The following is a 26,031-nucleotide window of genomic DNA, read 5'->3' on the forward strand; positions in this document are numbered from 1 at the left end:
AAATCACACACAGACACCCAGACAGTGAAAATCACACACAGACACCCGGACACCAGACAGTGAAAATCACAAAGAGACACCCAGACATTAGACAGTGAAAATCACACACAGACAACCAGACACCAGACAGTGAAAATCACAGAGACACCCAGACACCAGACAGTGAAAATCACACACACACACCCAGACACCAGACAGTGAAAATCACACAGACACCAGTGAAAATCACACAGACACCAGACAGTGAAAATCACACAGACACCAGACAGTGAAAATCACACAGACACCAGACAGTGAAAATCACACAGAGACACCCGGACACCAGGCAGTGAAAAAAACACCCTGACACCAGACAGCGAAAATCACACAGAGACACCCGGACACCAGACAGTGAAAATCACACACAGACACCCGGACACCAGACAGTGAAAATCACACCCAGACACCAGACAGTGAAAATCACACACAGACACCCGGACACCAAACAGTGAAAATCACACAGAGAAACCCGGACACCAGACAGGGAAAATCACACACAGACACCCGGACACCAGACAGTGAAAATCACACAGAGACACCCGGACACCAGACAGTGAAAATCACACAGACACCCAACAGTGAAAATCACACAGAGACATCCAGACACCAGACAGTGAAAATCACACAGACACCAGACAGTGAAAATCACACAGACACCAGACAGTGAAAATCACACAGACACCAGACAGTGAAAATCACACAGAGACACCCGGACACCAGACAGTGAAAATCACATAGAGACACCCAGACATCAGACAGTGAAAATCACACACAGACACCCAGACAGTGAAAATCACACACAGACACCCGGACACCAGACAGTGAAAATCACAAAGAGACACCCAGACATTAGACAGTGAAAATCACACACAGACAACCAGACACCAGACAGTGAAAATCACACAGAGACACCCAGACACCAGACAGTGAAAATCACACACACACACCCAGACACCAGACAGTGAAAATCACACAGACACCAGTGAAAATCACACAGACACCAGACAGTGAAAATCACACAGACACCAGACAGTGAAAATCACACAGACACCAGACAGTGAAAATCACACAGAGACACCCGGACACCAGGCAGTGAAAAAAACACCCTGACACCAGACAGCGAAAATCACACAGAGACACCCGGACACCAGACAGTGAAAATCACACACAGACACCCGGACACCAGACAGTGAAAATCACACCCAGACACCAGACAGTGAAAATCACACACAGACACCCGGACACCAAACAGTGAAAATCACACAGAGAAACCCGGACACCAGACAGGGAAAATCACACACAGACACCCGGACACCAGACAGTGAAAATCACACAGAGAGACCCGGACACCAGACAGCGAAAATCACACACAGACACTAGACAGTGAAAATCACACAGACACACCCGGACACCAGACAGTGAAAATCACACAGAGACACCAGACAGTGAAAATCACACACAGATACACAGACACCAGACAGTGAAAATCACACAGAGACACCTGGACACCAGACAGTGAAAATCACACAGAGACACCCGAACACCAGACAGTGAAATTCACTTACAGACACACAGACACCAGACAGTGAAAATCACACAGACACACAGACACCAGACAGTGAAAATCACACACAGGCACCCGGACACCAGACAGTGAAAATCACACAGAGACACCCGGACACCAGACAGTGAAAATCACACACAGACACTAGACAGTGAAAATCACACAGACACACCCGGACACCAGACAGTGAAAATCACACACAGACACCAGACAGTGAAAATCACACACAGACACCAGACAGTGAAAATCACACACAGACACCAGACAGTGAAAATCACACAGAGACACCTGGACACCAGACAGTGAAAATCACACAGAGACACCCGGACACCAGACAGTGAAAATCACACAGACACCCAGACACCAGACAGTGAAAATCACACAGACACCCAGACACCAGACAGTGAAAATCACACAGAGACACCCGGACAGCAGACAGTGAAAATCACACAGAGACACCCAGACACCAGACAGTGAAAATCACACAGAGACACCCGGACACCAGACAGTGAAAATCACACAGAGACACCCGGACACCAGACAGTGAAAATCACACAGAGACACCCGGACACCAGACAGTGAAAATCACACAGAGCCACCCGGACACCAGACAGTGAAAGTCACACAGACACACCCGGACACCAGACAGTGAAAATCACACAGACACCCGACAGTGAAAATCACACAGAGACACCCAGACACCAGACAGTGAAAATCACACAGAGACACCCAGACACCAGACAGTGAAAATCACACAGAGACACCCAGACACCAGACAGTGAAAATCACACAGAGACACCCAGACACCCGACAGTGAAAATCACACAGACACCCGACAGTGAAAATCACACAGACACCAGACAGTGAAAATCACACAGACACCAGACAGTGAAAATCACACAGACACCAGACAGTGAAAATCACACAGACACCAGACAGTGAAAATCACACAGACACCCAGACACCAGACAGTGAAAATCACACCCAGACACCCAGGCATGTATCCAGCCAGTCGTTGTCCCAATGACTGACAAAGTGCTGTAATCCTGTCTGACCATTACCTGCCGATGGTGGGATTGTCAGAGTTTCCACACCAGCCACACTCAAAGTTTTGCAGACAGTCCTTACAGGTGAGGAATCGCGAGCAATCCATGCACTGGCTGACAGAGTGAATGCTGCAAGGAGGACACAGAGCATAGGTTCATACAGTCACGGGTTCAAAATTCCACATCCATTAACACAACTATGTGAACATGTGCAGAGTGCACACCCTCTCTGCACTGGGATAAATCTCCAGGGTCTCCACTGGCACGCACCCCATGTTTACAGTGTGTTAGCTGGAATAAAACCAGAGTATACAGTGCTCCCCCAGTGCAACCCACCTCATGTCCAGAGTGTGTACTGACTCTGCACCAGGATCTCTGTCATTTAATCTATCCTACCCCGTAGCCTATCCCAGACCTTCTCTTGTCTTCCTCCCTCACCCCTTTTTCAAAAAACATAAAACCCAGCACAGTTCTGCCTGCCTTCAATTCTGAAGCAGTCCTATTGGACTCGAAATGATAACTCGGTTTCCCTCTCCACTCCCAGCATTCTGTTTCTATTTTGGATTTCCAAAGTCTTTTGCGTTTAAGACGATTAACAAGTGGGCAGGAGCAGGACGAGGATTATGAGAGACTGTCGATGGATGGTAGTTATTTAGCACAGGAAAATAGGAGGAATGAAACTCCGAAATGGAAACACTAAGAGCCATGGCGGTGCCGGGAATGAGATCCACAGATTATTAACAGTGGGAGCACAGGTGACGAAGCTGTTAATGAAGCATCTGGGATCCTGAAGTCCTACAAATTTGGGACTGGAGCCTGCCTGGTTCAAGAGGGTTCGAGAGGCTGCACTGTCCACTGATCAGGGTGCAGTCTGGATACTGGGTGCAAGAGGATATTGTGGTAATTGAGACAGTGTAGAGGAGAACAGTGAGATGCTGTAAGGGGGTGACAGGTATTGCAACAGAAACTGCAGGGGTCTCACCTTTCATACCAGTCCCGACACTCTCCGGATGGATACTGGGGAATAGGGACTGTATGTGTCTCACCTGTCATACCAGTCCCGACACTCTCCGGATGGATACTGGGGAATAGGGACTGTATGTGTCTCACCTGTCATACCAGTCCCGACACTCTCCGGATGGATATTGGGGAATAGGGAATGTATGTGTCTCACCTGTCATACCAGTCCCGACACTCTCCGGATGGATATTGGGGAATAGGGACTGTATGTGTCTCACCTGTCATACCAGTCCCGACACTCTCCGGATGGATATTGGGGAATAGGGACTGTATGTGTCTCACCTGTCATACCAGTCCCGACACTCTCCGGATGGATATTGGGGAATAGGGACTGTATGTGTCTCACCTGTCATACCAGTCCCGACACTCTCCGGATGGATACTGGGGAATAGGGACTGTATGTGTCTCACCTGTCATACCAGTCCCGACACTCTCCGGATGGATATTGGGGAATAGGGACTGTATGTGTCTCACCTGTCATACCAGTCCCGACACTCTCCGGATGGATACTGGGGAATAGGGACTGTATGTGTCTCACCTGTCATACCAGTCCCGACACTCTCCGGATGGATACTGGGGAATAGGGACTGTATGTGTCTCACCTGTCATACCAGTCCCGACACTCTCCGGATGGATATTGGGGAATAGGGACTGTATGTGTCTCACCTGTCATACCAGTCCCGACACTCTCCGGATGGATATTGGGGAATAGGGACTGTATGTGTCTCACCTGTCATACCAGTCCCGACACTCTCCGGATGGATATTGGGGAATAGGGACTGTATGTGTCTCACCTGTCATACCAGTCCCGACACTCTCCGGATGGATATTGGGGAATAGGGACTGTATGTGTCTCACCTGTCATACCAGTCCCGACACTCTCCGGATGGATATTTGGCGAGGTAGGCAGTAAAGAGGAAGCAGGTGCGTGTGGACTGACACCAGGCACACTGGCTGGAATTGCTGAGACATTCACGGCACGATGACAGCCTGTCAACACAAACACAAGCTGTCAGGATGCTGCACGCTCAGCATAACAAGGGAGCAGTGAAGGAGCAGCAACCAACACAACATTCAGCTCTGTACATCCACTCCGGCCCTGACACAACCTCCCACCCCGGCCTGGCCGCCCTCTCGCCCCCTCCCTCCCCCTCGCCCCCTCCCTCCCCTCCCTCCCCCTCGCCCCCTCCCTCCCCCCCGCCCCCTCCCTCCCCCCTCGCCCCCTCCCTCCCCCTCGCCCCCTCCCTCCCCTCTCGCCCCTGCCCCCGCCCTCCCCTCTCGCCCCTGCCCCCGCCCTCCCCTCTCGCCCCCGCCCTCCCCTCTCGCCCCCTCCCTCCCCCTCGCCCCCGCCCTCCCCTCTCGCCCCCGCCCTACCCTCTCGCCCCCGCCCTCCCCTCTCGCCCCCTCCCTCCCCCTCGCCCCCTCCCTCCCCTCTCGCCCCCGCCCTCCCCTCTCGCCCCCCGCCCTCCCCTCTCGCCCCCTCCCTCCCCCTCGCCCCCTCCCTCCCCTCTCGCCCCCGCCCTCCCCTCTCGCCCCCTCCCTCCCCCTCGCCCCCTCCCTCCCCTCTCGCCCCTGCCCCCGCCCTCCCCTCTCGCCCCCGCCCTCCCCTCTCGCCCCTGCCCCCGCCCTCCCCTCTCGCCCCCGCCCTCCCCTCTCGCCCCCGCCCTACCCTCTCGCCCCCGCCCTCCCCTCTCGCCCCCTCCCTCCCCTCTCGCCCCCTCCCTCCCCCTCGCCCCCGCCCCCTCCCTCACCTCTCGCCCCCTCCCTCCCCCTCGCCCCCTCCCTCCCCTCTCGCCCCCGCCCCCGCCCTCCCCCTCGCCCCCTCCCTCCCCCTTGCCCCCTCCCTCCCCTCTCGCCCCCGCCCCCTCCCTCCCCTCTCGCCCCCTCCCTCCCCTCTCGCCCCCTCCCTCCCCTCTCGCCCCCTCCCTCCCCTCTCGCCCCCGCCCTCCCTCTCGCCCCCGCCCCCTCCCTCCCCTCTCGCCCCCTCCCTCCCCTCTCGCCCCCTCCCCCGCCCCCGCCCTCCCCTCTCGCCCCCTCCCTCCCCCCCCCTCGCCCCCTCTCGCCCCCTCTCCCCTCGCCCCTGCCCCTATGTACGTGGCCTTTCAACCCGTCCGGACTGTGTGCCCTTTGCCCCTCCTCCCCTGGCCCTTTGGGCTGTGTTGTGCTGAGTTAGATGTGCAGTGTTTCCAGCACTGCTGCTCACTGGTGACAGGGTTTGGGGCAGCCGGCCGGGGAGCGGATGCTGCTGGATGATCTTCCTTGCCGGATACACTGGAAATCTCCCTTCCTGTTGCCGTTGATCTGCCACTCGCAGTAAGGGTCCTGGGAAAGGGAAAAGACAGAGTGAGCCGACGGTTGGAGTATGAGGGAATTGACGGTCACTCCCTCCCCTCAGCCGGGTCTCACCGTGCTGCAGGAACGGCAGTCAGTGTACTCGCTGCATAACACACAGCTCCCCGGAGACAGGACCAGGTGCATGTTCCTCCCACACTGACTATCCACACCCGATATGCGCTGGTGACAGCTGCTGGTGTCAGGGCACCAGCCGCAGCCCTGATCAGCGAGGCAGGCCGGGCAGGATGGGTAAGAGTCACATTCCTCTGTCCGAAATGGCTCCAGGAAGTGGAACGAGATTCCCTGCAAGAAACAGAAATTAATTCAGTTTGTGTCGCAGGCCCGAAGTGATCACAATCAGACATACAGCACAGGGCAGCCTGCACAAACTCAGCTTAAAACCCAGCGGGCTCGGACCCCCGCCCGGGACCCCCGCCCCCACCCGGGCCCCCCACCCCCACCCGGGACCCCCACCCGGGACCCCCACCCCCACCACCCCCCACCCGGGACCCCCACCCCCACCCCCACCCCCACCCCCACCCGGGACCCCCACCCCCCCCGGGACCCCCACCCGGGAGCCCCACCCGGGACCCCCACCCCCACCACCCCCCACCCGGGACCCCCACCCCCACCCCCACCCCCACCCGGGACCCCCACCCCCACCCGGGACCCCCACCCGGGAGCCCCACCCGGGACCCCCACCCCCACCACCCCCCACCCGGGACCCCCACCCCCACCCCCACCCGGGACCCCCACCCCCACCCGGGACCCCCACCCCCACCCGGGACCCCCACCCGGGACCCCCACCCGGGACCCCCACCCCCACCACCCCCCACCCGGGACCCCCACCCCCACCCCCACCCGGGACCCCCGCCCCCACCCGGGACCCCCGCCCCCACCCGGGACCCCCGCCCCCACCCCCACCCAGGACCCCCACCCGGGACCCCCACCCGGGACCCCCACCCCCACCACCCCCCACCCGGGACCCCCACCCCCACCACCCCCCACCCGGGACCCCCACCCCCACCCCCACCCGGGATCCCCACCCCCACCCGGGACCCCCCGCCCCCACCCGGGACCCCCGCCCCCACCCCCACCCGGGACCCCCACCCCCACCCGGGACCCCCGCCCCCACCCCCCACCCCCACCCCCGCCCCCACTCGGCCCCCACCCCCCACCCGGGCCCGTGTCCCGCCCAGACGCACAGGCCGCCCAGACGCACATGCAGAGACCTGCTGCCTCTCCACCCAGTCACCCTCACACACCTTCCCAGCAACACGGACAGGCGGTGTAGTAACCCGGTACTCACTGATATGTCCACAATGTTGGACCGCTCCCAGGTGAGTGTCATCTCACTGGTCTGCCCATTGCCTGAGTTATTGAGCGAGCCCTCCAGGCGGATTGTGTACTTCTTCCCACGTTCAAGGTTGGGGAATAGTCGGTCTCCACTATTTCTCTGCAGGAGTCGAGTCTCCTTTTCTGGTTGACCAGCCCAGTGCCCAACCTCTTCCTGTCCAAAGGGAAGAGAACAGGGAGTGAGCAGGTCACCTGATGACTCTAGACATCACCCTCCCGTCTGTCACATCCCAGCCCAGGAAGATCTCAAAGCCCAGACAATTCCCCTCACTGGCTACCATCCCCACCCCACCCCACCCCACCTCTCCCCACCCCACCCCAACCCCACCCTCACCCTCACCCCACCCTCACCCCACCTCACCCTCACCCCACCCCACCCTCACCCTCACCCTCACCCCACCCCACCCTCACCCTCACCCTCACCCCACCCCACCCTCACCCTCACCCCACCCCACCCTCACCCTCACCCTCACCCCACCCCACCCTCACCCTCACCCCACCCTCACCCCACCTCACCCTCACCCCACCCCACCTCTCCCCACCCTCACCCCACCTCTCCCCACCCCACCCCAACCCCACCCCACCTCTCCCCACCCTCACCCCACCTCTCCCCACCCCACCTCTCCCCACCCCACCCCACCTCTCCCCACCCCACCCCACCTCACCCCACCCCACCTCTCCCCACCCTCACCCCACCTCTCCCCACCCCACCTCTCCCCACCCTCACCCCACCTCTCCCCACCCCACCCCACCCCACCCCACCCCACCCTCACCCCACCTCTCCCCACCCCACCCCACCCCCACCCCACCTCTCCCCACCCTCACCCCACCCCACCCCCACCCCACCCCACCCCCCCCCCCCCCCCCCCCCCCCCCCCACCCCCCCCCCCCCCCCCCCCCCACCCCCCCCCCCCCCCCCCCCCCCCCCCCCCCCCCCCCCCCCCCCCCCCCCCCCCCCCCCCCCCCCCCCCCCCCCCCCCCCCCCCCCCCCCCCCCCCCCCCCCCCCCCCCCCCCCCCCCCCCCCCCCCCCCCCCCCCCCCCCCCCCCCCCCCCACCCCCCCCCCCCCCCCCCCCCCCCCCCCCCCCCCCCCCCCCCCCCCCCCCCCCCCCCCCCCCCCCCCCCCCCCCCCCCCCCCCCCCCCCCCCCCCCCCCCCCCCCCCCCCCCCCCCCCCCCCCCCCCCCCCCCACCCCCCCCCCCCCCCCCCCCCCCCCCCCCCCCCCCCCCCCCCCCCCCCCCCCCCCCCCCCCCCCCCCCCCCCCCCCCCCCACCCCCCCCCCCCCCCCCCCCCCCCCCCCCCCCCCCACCCCCCCCCCCCCCCCCACCCCCCCCCCCCCCCCCCCCCCCCCCCCCCCCCCCCCCCCCCCCCCCCCCCCCCCCCCCCCCCCCCCCCCCCCCCCCCCCCCCCCCCCCCCCCCCCCCCCCCCCCCCCCCCCCCCCCCCCCCCCCCCCCACCCCCCCCCCCCCCCCCCCCCCCCCCCCCCCCCCCCCCCCCCACCCCCCCCCCCCCCCCCCCCCCCCCCCCCCCCCCCCCCCCCCCCCCCCCCCCCCCCCCCCCCCCCCCCCACCCCCCCCCCCCCCCCCCCCCCCCCCCCCCCCCCCCCCCCCCCCCCCCCCCCCCCCCCCCCCCCCCCCCCCCCCCCCCCCCCCCCCCCCCCCCCCCCCCCCCCCCCCCCCCCCCCCCCCACCCCCCCCCCCCCCCCCCCCCCCCCCCCCCCCCCCCCCCCCCCCCCCCCCCCCCCCCCCCCCCCCCCCCCCACCCCCCCCCCCCCCCCCCCCCCCCCCCCCCCCCCCCCCCCCCCCCCCCCCCCCCACCCCACCCCACCCCACCTCACCCCACCCCACCTCACCCCACCCCACCTCACCCCACCCCACCCCACCCCGCCTCTCCCCACCCCACCCCACCCCGCCTCTCCCCACCCCACCCCACCCCACCTCACCCCACCCCACCTCGCCCTCTCCCCACCTCACCCCACCCCACCCCACCCCGCCTCTCCCCACCCCACCCCACCCCACCTCTCCCCACCCCACCCCACCCCACCCTCACCCCACCCCACCCCGCCTCTCCCCACCCCACCCCACCCCACCCCACCCCACCTCGCCCTCTCCCCACCCCACCCCACCCCACCCCGCCTCTCCCCACCTCACCCCACCCCACCCCACCCCCACCCCACCCTCACCCCACCTCTCCCCACCCCACCTCGCCCTCTCCCCACCTCACCCCACCCCACCCCGCCTCTCCCCACCTCACCCCACCCCGCCTCTCCCCACCCCACCCCGCCTCTCCCCACCTCACCCCACCCCGCCTCTCCCCACCCCACCCCACCCCGCCTCTCCCCACCCCACCCCACCCCACCCCGCCTCTCCCCACCCCACCCCGCCTCTCCCCACCCCACCCCACCCCACCCCGCCTCTCCCCACCCCACCCCGCCTCTCCCCACCCCACCCCACCCTCTCCCCGCCCTCTCCCCGCCCTCTCCCCACCCTCTCCCCACCCCACCTCGCCCCTCGCCCTCTCCCCGCCCCACCTCGCCCCTCGCCCTCTCCCCGCCCCACCTCGCCCCTCGCCCTCTCCCCGCCCCACCTCGCCCCTCGCCCTCTCCCCGCCCCACCTCGCCCCTCGCCCTCTCCCCGCCCCACCTCGCCCCTCGCCCTCTCCCCGCCCCCCCATCCCTCAACTCTCCCGGCCCAGCCACCTCTGCTTCTCCTCTCTAACTTCCCATTCCCAGTAATGGGCCTGTTGCTCACCATCTCTAAGCTGTTGGCCGTGCGTCCTATCTTCGCCACAACATTCAAGCGCTGAAGCTGCACCTTCACCTGGACGCTGTCTGAAGGAGCAGGCGAGTCAAAGAGTGGATAAATGAAACCCTGAAAGACCATCACCACGTCCAGCTCCACACTCGGGTTCTGGACAAACGTCGGTTTCATGCTAATCTCAACCTGTGGAGGAGACAGGACAGGCAGCGTCAGAGGGAGCACCCGACACAGAGAAAGAGGTGGAGGGGAGGGCGAGACAAAGGAGGAAAGGGAGGAGACTGAGGGGGGAGGGGGAAGACAAGGAGGGAGTCTGGGAGAGAATGGGGGGGGTGGGGGGGGGCCAAGGGGAGACGAGGTGGGTGGGAGGGAGGAGGGGGAGGAGGTAGAAGGGAGGAGAAGGAGGTGGGAGGAGGAGGAGGGGAGGAGGAGGAGGAGGGGAGGAGGAGGTGGGAGCGAGGAGGAGGTGGGAGCGAGGAGGAGGTGGGAGGGAAGAGGAGGTGGGAGGGAAGAGGAGGTGGGAGGGAAGAGGAGGTGGGAGGGAAGAGGAGGTGGGAGGGAGGGAGGAGGAGGAGGGAGGGAGGGAGGAGGTGAGAGGGAGGGAGAAGGAGGAGGTGGGAGGGAGGGAGGAGGTGGGAGGGAGGAAGGAGGTGGGAGGGGGAGGAGGAGGTGGTGGGAGGGTGGAGGAGGAGGTGGGAGGGAGGGGAGGGAGGGAGGGAGGAGGTGGGAGGGAGGAGGAGAAGGGACGGAGGGAGGAGGAGGTGGGGGGGAGGAGGGGGGAGGGAAGAGGAGGAGGGAGGGAGGAGGAGGTGGGAGGGAGGGAGGAGGAGGAGGTGGGAGGGAGGGAGGAGGTGGGAGGGAGGAGGAAGAGGTGGTGGGAGGGTGGAGGAGGAGGTGGGAGGGAGGAGGTGGGAGGGAGGTAGGGAGGAGGTGGGAGGGAGGGAGGGAGGAAGCGAGGAGGTGGAAGGGAGAGGAGGAGGTGGGAGGGATGGAGGAGGTGGGAGGGATGGAGGAGGTGGGAGGGATGGAGGAGGTGGGGGGGAAGAGGTGGGAGGGAGGGAGGAGGTGGGAGGGAGGAGGTGGGAGGGAGGGAGGAGGTGGGGGGGAGCAGGAGGAGGTGGGAGGGAGCGAGTAGGTGGGAGGGAGCGAGTAGGTGGGAGGGAGCGAGGAGGAGGTGGGAGGGAAGAGGAGGAGGAGGTGGGAGGGAAGAGGAGGAGGAGGTGGGAGGGAAGAGGAGGAGGAGGTGGGAGGGAGGGAGGAGGAGGTGGGAGGGAGGGAGGAGGTGGGGGGGAGGAGGTGGGAGGGAGGGAGGAGGTGGGAGGGAGGGAGAAGGTGGGAGGAAGGAGGAGGAGGTGGGAGGGAGCGAATAGGTGGGAGGGAGCGAGGAGGAGGTGGGAGGGAAGAGGAGGAGGTGGGAGGGAGGGAGGAGGAGAAGGGAGGGAGGGAGGAGGAGGTGGGAGGGGGAGGAGGAGGTGGGAGGAGGAGGTAGGAGGGAGGGAGGGAAGGAGGAGGAGGTGGGAGGGAGGAGGAGGAGGTGGGAGGGAGGAGGAGGAGGAGGAGCAGGAGGGAGCGAGGAGATGGGAGGGGGAGGAGGAGGTGGTGGGAGGGAGGAGGAGGTGGTGGGAGGGAGGAGGAGGAGGTGGGAGGGAGGAGGAGGAGGAGGGGGAGGAGGAGGAGGGGGAGGAGGAGGTGGGAGGAGGAGGTGGGAGGGAGGGAGGGAAGGAGGAGGAGGTGGGAGGGAGGAGGAGGAGGTGGGAGGGAGGAGGAGGAGGAGGAGCAGGAGGGAGCGAGGAGATGGGAGGGGGAGGAGGAGGTGGTGGGAGGGAGGAGGAGGTGGTGGGAGGGAGGAGGAGGAGGAGGGGGAGGAGGAGGAGGAGGTGGGAGGGAGGAGGAGGAGGTGGGAGGGAGCGAGTAGGTGGGAGGGAGCGAGGAGGAGGTGGGAGGGAAGAGGAGGAGGAGGTGGGAGGGAAGAGGAGGAGGAGGTGGGAGGGAAGAGGAGGAGGAGGTGGGAGGGAGGAGGAGGTGGGAGGGAGGGAGGAGGTGGGAGGGAGGAGGTGGGAGGGAGGAGGTGGGAGGGAGGAGGTGGGAGGGAGGAGGTGGGAGGGAGGGAGGAGGTGGGAGGGAGAGAGGAGGTGGGAGGAAGGAGGAGGAGGTGGGAGGGAGCGAATAGGTGGGAGGGAGCGAGGAGGAGGTGGGAGGGAAGAGGAGGAGGTGGGAGTGAGGGAGGAGGAGAAGGGAAGGAGGGAGGAGGAGGTGGGAGGGAGGGAGAAGGAGGTGGGAGGAGGAGGTGGGAGGGAGGGAAGGAGGAGGAGGTGGGAAGGAGGGAGGAGGAGGTGGGAGGGAGGAGGAGGAGGTGGGAGGGAGTAGGAGGAGGTGGGAGGGAGTAGGAGGAGGTGGGAGGGAGTAGGAGGAGGAGGAGCAGGAGGGAGCAAGGAGATGGGAGGGGGAGGAGGAGGAGGAGGAGGGGGAGGAGGAGGAGGAGGTGGGAGGGAGGGAGGAGGTGGGAGGGAGGAGGAGGAGGTGGGAGGAGAAGGAGGTGGGAGGGAGCAGGAGGAGGTGGGAGGGAGGGAGGAGGTGGGAGGAAGGAGGAGGAGGTGGGTGGGAGCGAAGAGGTGGGAGGGAGGGAGGAGGAGGAGGAGGTGGGAGGGAGGGAGGAGGTGGGAGGAAGGAGGAGGAGGTGGGTGGGAGCGAAGAGGTGGGAGGGAGGGAGAAGGAGGAGGAGGTGGGAGGAAGGAGGAGGAGGTGGGAGGAAGGAGGAGGAGGTGGGAGGAAGGAGGAGGAGGTGGGAGGAAGGAGGAGGAGGTGGGAGGTGGGAGGAGGAGGTGGGAGGTGGGAGGAAGCGAGGAGGTGGGAGGGAACGAGGAGGTGGGAGGGAACGAGGAGGTGGGAGGGAACGAGGAGGTGGGAGGGAACGAGGAGGTGGGAGGGAGCAAGGAGGTGGGAGGGAGCGAGGAGGTGGGAGGGAGCGAGGAGGTGGGAGGGAGCAAGGAGGAGGAGGTGGGAGGGAGGGAGGAGGAGGTGGGAGGGAGGGAGGAGGAGGTGGGAGGGAGGAGGTGGGAGGGAATGAGGAGGAGGGAGGGAATGAGGAGGTGAGAGGGGGAGGAGGTGGGAGGGGGAGGAGGTGGGAGGGGGAGGAGGAGGTGGGAGGGAGGGAGGAGGGAGGAGGTGGGAGGAAGGAGGAGGAGGTGGGAGGGAGTGTGGAGGTGGGAGGGAGCGAGGAGGTGGGAGGGAGCGAGGAGGTGGGAGGGAGTGAGGAGGAGTAGGTGGGAGGGAGCGAGGAGGTGGGGGGGAGGAGGTGGGAGGGGGGAGGAGTAGGTGGGAGGGAGCGAGGAGGTGGGGGGGAGGAGGTGGGAGGGGGGAGGAGGAGGTGGGGGGGAGGAGGAGGTGCGAGGGAGGGAGGAGGTGGGAGGGAGCGAGGAGGTGGGAGGGAACGAGGAGGAGGAGGTGGGAGGGAGGGTGGAGGAGGAGGAGGTGGGAGGGAGGGAGGAGGAGGAGGAGGTGGGAGGGAGGGAGGAGGAGGAGGAGGTGGGAGGGAGGAGGAGGAGGTGGGAGGGAGGGAGGAGGAGGAGGAGGAGGAGGTGGGAGGGAGGAGGAGGAGGTGGGAGGGAGGGAGGAGGTGGGAGGGAGCGAGGAGGTGGGAGGAACGAGGAGGAGGAGGAGGTGGGAGGGAGGAGGAGGAGGTGGGAGGGAGGGAGGAGGAGGAGGAGGTGGGAGGGAGGAGGAGGAGGAGGTGGGAGGGAGGAGGAGGAGGTGGGAGGGAGGGAGGAGGAGGAGGAGGTGGGAGGGAGGAGGAGGAGGTGGGAGGGAGGAGGAGGAGGAGTGTAGTAAGAGGGAGGGAAATGGAGTGGGAGGGGAAACAGCCAGAGGGGAGGAAGCAGGGAGCAATGGGCGGAGAAGGGGGTGGGGTGATCCCGTGGCTGGGGGTGGTTTATGGGGAAGATCCCATTGTAGGGGGTGGGTGGGGTAGGCCCGTGGCTGTGGTGGGGGGAAGGGGGTGGTCTTACAGACAGGGGGCCAGGGGATACCCGCGGGGAGCTGGGTGGGGGGATCCCGCGGGGAGCTGGGTGGGGGGATCCCGCGGGGAGCTGGGTGGGGGGATCCCGCGGGGAGCTGGGTGGGGGGATCCTGCGGGGAGCTGGGTGGGGGGGTTTCCCGCGGGGAGCTGGGTGGGGGGGTTTCCCGCGGGGAGCTGGGTGGGGGGATCCCGCGGGGAGCTGGGTGGGGGGATCCTGCGGGGAGCTGGGTGGGGGGATCCCGCGGTGTGATCCCGCGGGGAGCTGGGTGGGGGGGTTCCCGCGGGGAGCTGGGTGGGGGGATCCCGCGGGGAGCTGGGTGGGGGGGAACTCGCAGGGAGCTGGGTGGGGGGATCCCGCGGGGAGCTGGGTGGGGGGGATCCCGCGGGGAGCTGGGTGGGGGGGATCCCGCGGGGAGCTGGGTGGGGGGGATCCCGCGGGGAGCTGGGTGGGGGGGATCCCGCGGGGAGCTGGGTGGGGGGATCCTGCGGGGAGCTGGGTGGGGGGGTTCCCGCGGGGAGCTGGGTGGGGGGATCCTGCGGGGAGCTGGGTGGGGGGGTTCCCGCGGGGAGCTGGGTGGGGGGTTCCCGCGGGGAGCTGGGTGGGGGGGATCCCGTGGGGAGCTGGGTGGGGGGGATCCCGCGGGGAGCTGGGTGGGGGGGATCCCGCGGGGAGCTGGGTGGGGGGGATCCCGCGGGGAGCTGGGTGGGGGGATCCTGCGGGGAGCTGGGTGGGGGGATCCCGCGGGAGCTGGTGGGGGATCCTGCGGGAGCTGGGTGGGGGGGATCCGTGGGAGCTGGGTGGGGGGATCCCGCGGGGAGCTGGGTGGGGGGATCCTGCGGGGAGCTGGGTGGGGGGGTTCCCGCGGGGAGCTGGGTGGGGGGATCCTGCGGGGAGCTGGGTGGGGGGATCCTGCGGGGAGCTGGGTGGGGGGATCCCGCGGTGTGATCCCGCGGGGAGCTGGGTGGGGGGGTTCCCGCGGGGAGCTGGGTGGGGGGATCCCGCAGTGTGATCCCGCGGGGAGCTGGGTGGGGGGGTTCCCGCGGGGAGCTGGGTGGGGGGATCCTGCGGGGAGCTGGGTGGGGGGATCCTGCGGGGAGCTGGGTGGGGGGTTCCCACGGGGAGCTGGGTGGGGGGATCCCGCGGGGAGCTGGGTGGGGGGGTTCCCGCGGGGAGCTGGGTGGGGGGATCCCGCGGTGTGATCCCGCGGGGAGCTGGGTGGGGGGGTTCCCGCGGGGAGCTGGGTGGGGGGATCCCGCGGTGTGATCCCGCGGGGAGCTGGGTTTGGGGATCCCGCGGGGAGCTGGGTGGGGGGATCCCGCGGTGTGATCCCGCAGGGAGCTGGGTGGGGGGATCCCGTGGTGTGATCCCGCAGGGAGCTGGGTGGGGGGATCCCGTGGGGAGCTGGGTGGGGGGATCCCGCGGGGAGCTGGGTGGGGGGATCCCGCGGTGTGATCCCGCAGGGAGCTGGGTGGGGGGATCCCGCGGGGAGCTGGGTGGGGGGATCCCGCGGGGAGCTGGGTGGGCGGATCCCGCGGTGTGATCCCGCAGGGAGCTGGGTGGGGGGGTTCCCGCGGGGAGCTGGGTGGGGGGTTCCCGCGGGGAGCTGGGTGGGGGGTTCCCGCGGGGAGCTGGGTGGGGGGGTTCCCGCGGGGAGCTGGGTGGGGGGTTCCCGCGGGGAGCTGGGTGGGGGGTTCCCGCGGGGAGCTGGGTGGGGGGTTCCCGCGGGGAGCTGGGTACAGTGATTTGAGTCTGAGCGGTTCCTGAACTGGCCACATTGCTAACTTTGTCAGGCTGTGAGTTGTTCCGAGGCTGCATGTACGTCACCAGGTGGAGACCAGGCATGAAGTTTAATCTCTGACACTGTTCCAGTGCTGTGATGAAGGTCGTTTCTGATCCCCACCAGCCGTAGATCCCGGACACTGGCTCCACCTGACACTTGTGTTGATCTGGAGAGAGATCAGAAGCACCAATCACACAATACTCAGCACGAGTGGACTACCCATCGATGACTAGCTCACAAGATCCCAGAACAGCTCAATCACTGCTTCACTGTTCCATGGAAAGAGCCCGGATCAGTTTAGACACTGGATCATTGCTCAAAAGAGAGATCCTGGATCAGTTTGGACACTGGATCCATGCTCTATGGAGAGATCCCAGATCATTATGACAGCCTTTAAGACAGCAAGTGAGAAGCAGTGCGATAATAGCCCCAGTTACACGACTCAGAATCACAGTGCAGAAGTGACCCATCGAGTCTGCACCGACAGGTGAGAAACACCTGACCTACCTACCTAATCCCATTTACCAACACTTGGACCATAGCCTTGAATGTTCTGATGTGCCAAGTGCTCATCCAGGTACTTTTTAAAGGATGTGAGGAAACTCGCCTCCACCACCCTCCCAGGCAGCGCATTCCAGACCATCACCACCCTCTGGGTAAAAAAGTTTTTCCTCACATCCCCCCTAAACCTCCTGCCCCTCACCTTGATCTTATGCCCCCTTGTGATTGACCCTTCAACCAAGGGGAACAGCTGCTCCCTATCCACCCTGTCCATGCCCCTCATAATCTTGTACACCTCGATCAGGTCACCCCTCAGTCTTCTCTGCTCCAACGAAAACAACCCAAGTCTATCCAACCTCTCTTCATAACTTCAATGTTTCATCCCAGGCAACATCCTGGTGAATCTCCTCTGCACCCTCTCCAGTGCAATCACATCCTATAATGTGGTGACCAGAACTGCACAGAGTACTCCAGCTGTGGCCTCACCAAGGCTCTATACAACTCCAACATGACCTCCCTACTTTTGTAATCTATGCCTCGATTGATAAAGGCAAGTGTACCAGATGCCTTTTTCACCACCCCACTAACATGCCCCTCCGCCTTCAGAGATCTATGGACACACACACCAAGGTCCCTTTGTTCCTCAGAATTTCCTAGTGTCATGCCGTTCATTGAATACTTCCTTGTCAAATTACTCCTTCCAAAGTGTATCACCTCACTCTTTTCAGGGTTAAATTCCATCAGCCACTTTTCTTCCCATTTGACCATCCCGTCTATATCTTACTGTAGCCCAAGACACTCAACCTCCCTGTTAACCACCCGGCCAATCTTTGTGTCATCCGCACACTTACTAATCCTACCCCCCACATTATCATCTATGTTGTTTATATAAATGACAAATAATAGGGGACCCAGCACAGATCCCTGTGGTACGCCACTAGACACTGGCTTCCAGTCACTAAAGCATCCTTCTGTCATCACCCTCTGTCTCCTACAACTAAGCCAATTTTGAATCCACCTTATCAAATTACCCTGTATCCCATGTGCATTTGCCTTCTTTATAATTCTCCCATGTGGGACCTTCTCAAAGGTCATCAGAACACTGGTCCCAACACGATGTCCCAGCGGTATATCTTCCACTTCCCCCAGTACTGGTGCCAGTGTCCCATGAATGGAAAGCCATTTCTCCCACACCACTCTTGGAGCCACTCGTTCATCTCTCCAGTCCTATTTACCCAATCCCAATGTGATCTGGGTCAGGTTGAAGGATGAAGGAATAGCGAGTTCCATATCTTAGTTTTCAGGTGACATCAAGCTAGGCAGCACAGGAAGATGCAAATAGGGGCAGGGTTTAAGAAAGGGACATCGAGGATTAAGTAAGTGGACACAACTGTGGCCGGCAGAGTTCAATGTGGGAAAGTATGGAATATTTTCTTAGTGAAAGAGGTGAGGTTTTGTGGGTTTGGGTGCTCGAGCACACAAATTGCTAAAAACCAGTAGGCAGCTATAAAATCAAATTAAAAAGGCTGAAGGGATGCTTGTCTACAACCACAAGTGGCCTGGAATACGGTGTCTGCTGCAGCTCCGTTGGCAGCACTCTCTCTTCTCTGAGTCCGAAGGTTCTGGGGGTTCAAGTCTGCTACTCCAGGGTTGGAACCCAAAGATCAAGGCAGATTCTCCAGTTCGGTAATGAGGGAGTGCTGCATTGTCAGAGGTGAAAAGATAAATTCAGACCCCGTCTTGTGGACATAAAGGATCCTCTGGCACCATTGTGAAGAACAGTGGAGGACTCATCCCCAGTGGTCTGGCCAATAGTTAATCCTTCAATCAACATCACATAGTACAGGTTTCGCTGATCATTATGACTTGCTGTTTGTGGGAGCTTGCTGTGTACAAATTGGCTGTCATGTTTCCTGCATGAGAACAGTGACTACACATCAAAGGAAAAAGTACTACATTGGTTGTAAAGCGTTTCAAGATGTCCCGTCGTCATGAAACTTAGACATAGAAACAGGGAAAATAGGAGTAGGCCATTCAGCCCTTCGAGCCTGCTCCACCATTCAATATGATCATGGCTGATGCTCTATCTCAACGCTGTACTCCCACTCTCTCCCCGTACCCCTTGATGCCCTCAGTGTCTAGGAATCTATTTCCTTCTTGAATATATTCAGTGACTTGGCCTCCACAGCTTGTGGCAGAGAATTCCACAGGTTCACCACCCTCTGAATGAGAAAGTTTCCCCTCATCTCTGTGCTAAATGACCCACCCCATATCCTGAGACTGTGACCCCTTGTTCTAGAGCCATCAGCCAGAGGAAACATCATCCCTGCATCGTCTGTCCAGCCCTGTCAGAATTTTATATGTTTCAATGAGATCCCCTCTCACTCTTCTAAACTCCAGTGAATAAAGGCCTCGTCAGCCTAATCTCATCTCATATGACAAAGGGCTATATATTTACAAGTTGGCCTTTGTTTAACACGGAGGAGGGAGTTAGGCTCCAGTTACACCGCATCTGGAGTTGAGATGGAGGAAGATGAATTAGAAACAGAAACTCCAAATCCTCCATCGCTCCTGCCAGGCGAAACAGCAATCTCGGTGTATTTCTTTCGATATATTCCATTTGCCGTTGACAATGCAGTGTCCCCTACTTCGGGAAAGCTAAACACCGCCTGGGGGACTGCCTTTGCAGAACACCTGCATCGAGTCTGCAACTTATCACCCTGAGCTTCCTGTCGCCTGCGATTTCGATTCTCCACCTTGCTCCCACTCTGACCTTTTTGTCCTCGGCCTGCTGCACTGTTCCAAAGAAGCAGAGCTGACGGGTTATAGTGGACGTGTGAGGATGGCGTAAGGCAGGCGAGTGTGACATATCATGAGAGCAGGTCTTCTGGCAGGGGGAGCTACAAGCAGTAGCAGCAGTCTAGATGGAAATGGTCGGCTGAGTGTCAAGACGCCTGCTGCACTCTCTCACTTCACGCCAGACAGAGCCTCTGCACACGTGCACTTTCCCTCAGTTCTGATGAATGGGGACCCACCTGAAGCATTAGCTTTGTTTCTCTCTGCATAGACACTGCCAGAACTGCCCAGTAATTCCAGCTTTACAGTTTCCAACATCTGCAGTACTTTGGTTTTCTATCTCTCTGATCAGCAGAACAAGTTCAAGGGGCTGAATGGTCTCTTGTTCCCATGACAGTCAAAGACATCTCTGAAACATGGAGCTGACTTACAGGCTAGCTTCCTGATACACACACAACGGGTGGAAAGCGATACAGAACCATCCAGAGAACACACAGGGCTTATAATAAAATTAACAGTACAATTATTTTGCTTTGAACAATTGGGACATTTTACCTGTGACAGGGAGGCAGCCAGCTGTCTGAACACACCATCCGAGTAACCCTGGGCCTTGAGGGGGTGATACCCGACTCTGTCCAAACACCAAACAGGACTGGCAATCTGGAAGAAGTTTCGCCAATCCCAGACAGCCCACGTGGGGACACTGTGAGAACAACAGGCTGTCAGTGACTGGAGCCTGAACACCAACACACGCACACACACGCATACACACGCACACACACTCACACAGAACAACAGGCCGTCAGTGACTGGAGCCTGGAACACCAACACACGCACACACACGCATACACACACACACACACACAGAACAACAGGCCGTTAGTGACTGGAGCCTGGAACATCAACACACGCTCACACACACACACACACACACACTCACACACACACACACTCACACACACACACACTCACACACACACACACATACACTCACACAGAATAACAGGCCGTCAGTGACTAGAGCCTGGAACACCAACACACGCGCACACACGCATACACACACACACTCTCACATACACACACAGAATAACAGGCCGTCAGTGAGTGGAGCCTGGAACACCAAGACACACAATCACACAGAACAACAGGCCGTCAGTGAGTGGAGCCTGGAACACCAACACACACACACACACAGAACAAAAGGCCATCAGTGACTGGAGGCTGGAACACCAACACACACACTCACATAGAACAACAGGCCGTCAGTGACTGGAGCCTGGAACACTAACACACACACACACATATACACACAGAACAGGCTATCAGTGACTGGAGCTTGGAACACCAACACACAATGAAAAACAGGCCGTCAGTGACGAGCCTGGAACACTAACACACACACACACAGAACAACAGGCCGTCAGTGACTGGAGCCTGGAACACCAACACACGCATACACACACACACTCACACAGAACAACAGGCCGTCAGTGACTGGAGCCTGGAACGTCAACACACGCACACACACACACACGCACACACACACAGAATAACAGGCCGTCAGTGACTGGAGCCTGGAACACCAACACACACTCATACAGAACAACAGGCAGTGACTGGAGCCTGGAACACCAACACACACACACACACACACTCACACAGAACAACAGGCCGTCAGTGACTGGAGCCTGGAACATCAACACATGCACACACACGCATACACACACACACTCACACAGAATAACAGGCCGTCAGTGACTGAAGCCTGGAACACCAACACACACTCATACAGAACAACAGGCTGTCAGTGACTGGAGCCTGGAACACCAACACACACAGAACAACAGGCCGTCAATGACTGCAGCCTGGAACACTAACACACACACTCACAGAACAACAGGCCGTCAGTGAGTGGAGCACAGAACACTTACACACACACTCATACAGTACAACAGGCCGTCAGTGACTGGAACCTGGAACACCAATACACACTCATACAGAACAACAGGCCGTCAGTGACTGCAGCCTGGAACACTAACACACACACTCACAGAACAACAGGCCGTCAGTGAGTGGAGCACAGAACACTTACACACACACTCATACAGTACAACAGGCCGTCAGTGACTGGAACCTGGAACACCAACACACACTCACAAAGAACAACAGGCCGTCAGTGACTGGAGCCTGGAACAACAACAACACACAATCACATAGAACAACAGGCCGTCAGTGACTGGAGCGTGGAACACTAACACACACAGAACAACAGGCCGTCAGTGACTGGAGCCTGGAACAATACACACAGAAGAAAAGGTCGTCAGTGACTGGAGCCTGGAACACCAACACACACACACACACTCATACAGAACAACAGGCCGTCAGTGACTGGTGCCTGGAACACCAACACACGCGCACACACGCATACACACACTCTCACACACACTCACACAGAATAACAGGCCATCAGTGACTGGAGCCTGGAACACCAACACACACTCATACAGAACAACAGGCCGTCAGTGAGTGGAGCCCAGAACACTAACACACACACTCATACAGTACAACAGGCCGTCAGTGACTGGAGCCTGGAACACCAACACACGCACACACACGCATACACACACACACACTCACACAGAATAACAGGCCGTCAGTGACTGGAGCCTGGAACACCAACACACACACAGAACAACAGGCCGTCAATGACTGCAGCCTGGAACACTAACACACACACTCACAGAACAACAGGCCGTCAGTGAGTGGAGCCCAGAACACTAACACACACACTCACAGAACAACAGGTCGTCAGTGAGTGGAGCCCAGAACACTAACACACACACTCACAGAACAACAGGCCGTCAGTGAGTGGAGCCCAGAACACTAACACACACACTCATACAGTACAACAGGCCGTCAGTAACTGGAGCCTGGAACACCAACACACACACTCACAAAGAACAACAGGCCATCAGTGAGTGGAGCCTGGAACACTAACGCACACACTCACAAAGAACAACAGGCCGTCAGTGACTGGAGCCTGGAACACTAACACACACACACACACAGAACAACAGGCCGTCAGTGAGTAGAGCCTGGAACACTAACACACACACACAAACAGAACAACAGGCCGTCAGTGAGTGGAGCCTGGAACACTAACACACACACACAATGGACAACAGGCAGTGAGTGACTGGAGCCTGGAACAAAAACACACACACTCACATAGAACAACAGGCCGTCAGTGACTGGAGCCTGGAACACTAACACACACAGAACAACAGGCCGTCAGTGACTGGAGCCTGGAACAACAACAACACACACAGAACAAAAAGTCGTCAGTGACTGGAGCCTGGAACACCAACACACACACTCACAGAGGACAACAGGCCGTCAGTGACTGGAGCCTGGAACACTAACACACACACAGAACAACAGGCTATCAGCGACTGGAGCCTGGAACACCAACACACACACACACAGAACAACAGGCCGTCAGTGACTGGAGCCTGGAACACTAACACACACACACACACACACAGAACAACAGGCCGTCAGTGACTGGAGCCTGGAACACCAGTACACACACACACACAAACACACACATACACACACACAGAAGAACAGGCTAGCAGCGACTGGAGCCTGGAATACCAACACACAGAACAACAGGCCGTCAGTGACTGGAGCCTGGAACATCAACACACACACACACAGAACAACAGGCCGTCAGTGATTGGAGCCTAGAACACTAACACACACACAGAAAACCAGACCGTCAGTGAGTGGAGCCCAGAACACTAACACACACACACACATACAGAACAACAGGCCGTCAGTAACTGGAGCCTGGAACACCAACACACGCATACACACACACACACACTCACACAGAATAACAGGCCGTCAGTGACTGCAGCCTGGAACACTAACACACACACTCACAGAACAACAGGCCGTCAGTGACCGGAGACCAAAACACTAACACACACACTCATACAGTACAACAGGCCGTCAGTGACTGGAGCCTGGAACACCAACACACACACTCACATAGAACAACAGGCCATCAGTGAGTGGAGCCTGGAACACTAACGCACACACACACTAACACAGAATAACAGGCCGTCAGTGACTGGAGCCTGGAACACCAGTATACACACACACACACACACACACACACACACACACACACACACAGAACAACAGGCTAGCAGCGACTGGAGCCTGGAACACCAACACACAGAACAACAGGCCGTCAGTGACTGGAGCCTGGAACACCAACACACACACAAACACACACAGAACAACAGGCCGTCAGTGATTGGAGCCTGGAACACCAACACACACAGAACAACAGGCTGTCAGGGACGGGAGCCTGGAACACCAACACATACACTCACACAGAACAAAAGGTAGTCAGTGACTGGAGCCTGGAACACCAACACACACACACAATCACACAGAACAACAGGCCATCAGTGACTGGAGCCTGGAACACCAACACAAGCACACACACGCATACACACACACACTCGCACAAAACAACAGGCCGTCAGTGACTGGAGCCTGGAACACCAACACACGCACACACACGCATACAGACACACTCACACACACTCACACACACAAACACACAGAATAACAGGCCATCAGTGACTGGAGCCTGGAACACCAACACACGCACACACACGCATACACACACACACACACACTCACACACACACTCACACACACACTCACACACACACTCACACACACACTCACACACACACTCACACACACACTCACACACACACTCACACACACACTCACACACACACTCACACACACACTCACACACACAGAATAACAGGCCGTCAGTGACTGGAGCCTGGAACACTAACACACACACAGAAAAACAGGCCGTCAATGACTGCAGCCTGGAACACTAATACACACATTCACAGAACAACAGGCCGTCAGTGACTGGAGACCAGAACACTAACACACACACTCATACAGTACAACAGGCCGTCAGTGACTGGAGCCTGGAACACCAACACACACACTCACATAGAACAACAGGCCATCAGTGAGTGGAGCCTGGAACACTAACGCACACACACACTCACACAGAACAACAGGCCGTCAGTGACTGGAGCTTGGAACACCAGTATACACACACACACACACACACACACACACACACACACACACACACACATAGAACAACAGGCTAGCAGCGACTGGAGCCTGGAACACCAACACACAGAACAACAGGCCGTCAGTGACTGGAGCCTGGAACACCAACACACACACAAACACACACAGAACAACAGGCCGTCAGTGATTGGAGCCTGGAACACCAACACACACAGAACAACAGGCCGTCAGTGACGGGAGCCTGGAACACCAACACATACACTCACACAGAACAACAGGCCGTCAGTGACTGGATCCTGGAACACTAACACACACACAGAACAACAGGCCGTCAGTGAGTGGAGCCTGGAACACCAACACACACACTCACAGAGGACAAGAGGCCGTCAGTGACTGGAGCCTGGAACACTAACACCCACACACACTCACACAGAACAACAGGCCATCAGTGACTGGAGCCTGGAACACCAACACAAGCACACACACGCATACACACACACACAATCTCACACAAAACAACAGGCCGTCAGTGACTGGAGCCTGGAACACCAACACACGCACACACATGCATACAGACACACACACACACTCACACACACAAACACACAGAATAACAGGCCGTCAGTGACTGGAGCCTGGAACACCAACACACGCACACACACGCACACACATGCATACACACACACACACACACACACACACACACACACTCACACACACACTCACACACACACTCACACACACACACACACACTCACACACTCACACACACACTCACACACACACTCACACACACACTCACACACACACTCACACACACACTCACACACACACTCACACACACTCACACACATACTCACACACACACACACACACACACACTCACACACACACTCACACACACACTCACACACACAGAATAACAGGCCGTCAGTGACTGGAGCCTGGAACACCAACACACACACAGAACAACAGGCCGTCAATGACTGCAGCCTGGAACACTAATACACACATTCACAGAACAACAGGCCGTCAGTGACTGGAGACCAGAACACTAACACACACACTCATACAGTACAACAGGCTGTCAGTGACTGGAGCCTGGAACACCAACACACACACTCACATAGAACAACAGGCCATCAGTGAGTGGAGCCTGGAACACTAACGCACACACACACTCACACAGAACAACAGGCCGTCAGTGACTGGAGCCTGGAACACCAACACACACTCATACAAAACAACAGGCTGTCAGTGAGTGGAGCCTGGAACACCAACACACGCACACACACGCATACAGACACACTCACACACACTCAAACACACAAACACACAGAATAACAGGCCGTCAGTGACTGGAGCCTGGAACACCAACACACGCACACACACGCATACACACACACACTCACACACACACAAACACACAGAATTACAGGCCGTCAGTGACTGGAGCCTGGAACACCAACACACGCACACACACGCAAACACTCACACACTCTCACACACACACACAGAATAACAGGCCGTCAGTGACTGGAGCCTGGAACACCAACACACACTCATACAGAACAACAGGCTGTCAGTGACTGGAGCCTGAAACACCACAACACACACACACACACTCACACAGAACAACAGGCCGTCAGTGACTGGAGCCTGGAACATCAACACACG

General features: G+C 60.3%; 1 protein-coding gene across 1 annotated transcript in view; it reads right to left on the bottom strand.

Moving 5' to 3' along the window:
• megf8 (multiple EGF-like-domains 8) overlaps positions 1 to 26,031 on the bottom strand; it is a gene marked incomplete at its 3' end in the record, with an annotated part of 790,270 nt that overhangs the window by 490,539 nt on the left and 273,700 nt on the right. The window contains exons 12-19 of the mRNA XM_041181277.1: positions 19,762 to 19,909; positions 15,912 to 16,075; positions 10,108 to 10,299; positions 7,313 to 7,513; positions 6,076 to 6,306; positions 5,873 to 5,991; positions 4,528 to 4,659; positions 2,665 to 2,778 (exon numbers count right to left, since the gene is read on the bottom strand). Of these exons, the coding sequence (XP_041037211.1) occupies positions 2,665 to 2,778; positions 4,528 to 4,659; positions 5,873 to 5,991; positions 6,076 to 6,306; positions 7,313 to 7,513; positions 10,108 to 10,299; positions 15,912 to 16,075; positions 19,762 to 19,909 (1,301 nt within the window). The remainder of the gene's footprint in view (positions 1 to 2,664; positions 2,779 to 4,527; positions 4,660 to 5,872; positions 5,992 to 6,075; positions 6,307 to 7,312; positions 7,514 to 10,107; positions 10,300 to 15,911; positions 16,076 to 19,761; positions 19,910 to 26,031) is intronic.

Source organism: Carcharodon carcharias (assembly GCF_017639515.1).
Source record: "Carcharodon carcharias isolate sCarCar2 chromosome 29 unlocalized genomic scaffold, sCarCar2.pri SUPER_29_unloc_7, whole genome shotgun sequence".
NCBI classification, from domain to species: domain Eukaryota; kingdom Metazoa; phylum Chordata; class Chondrichthyes; order Lamniformes; family Lamnidae; genus Carcharodon; species Carcharodon carcharias.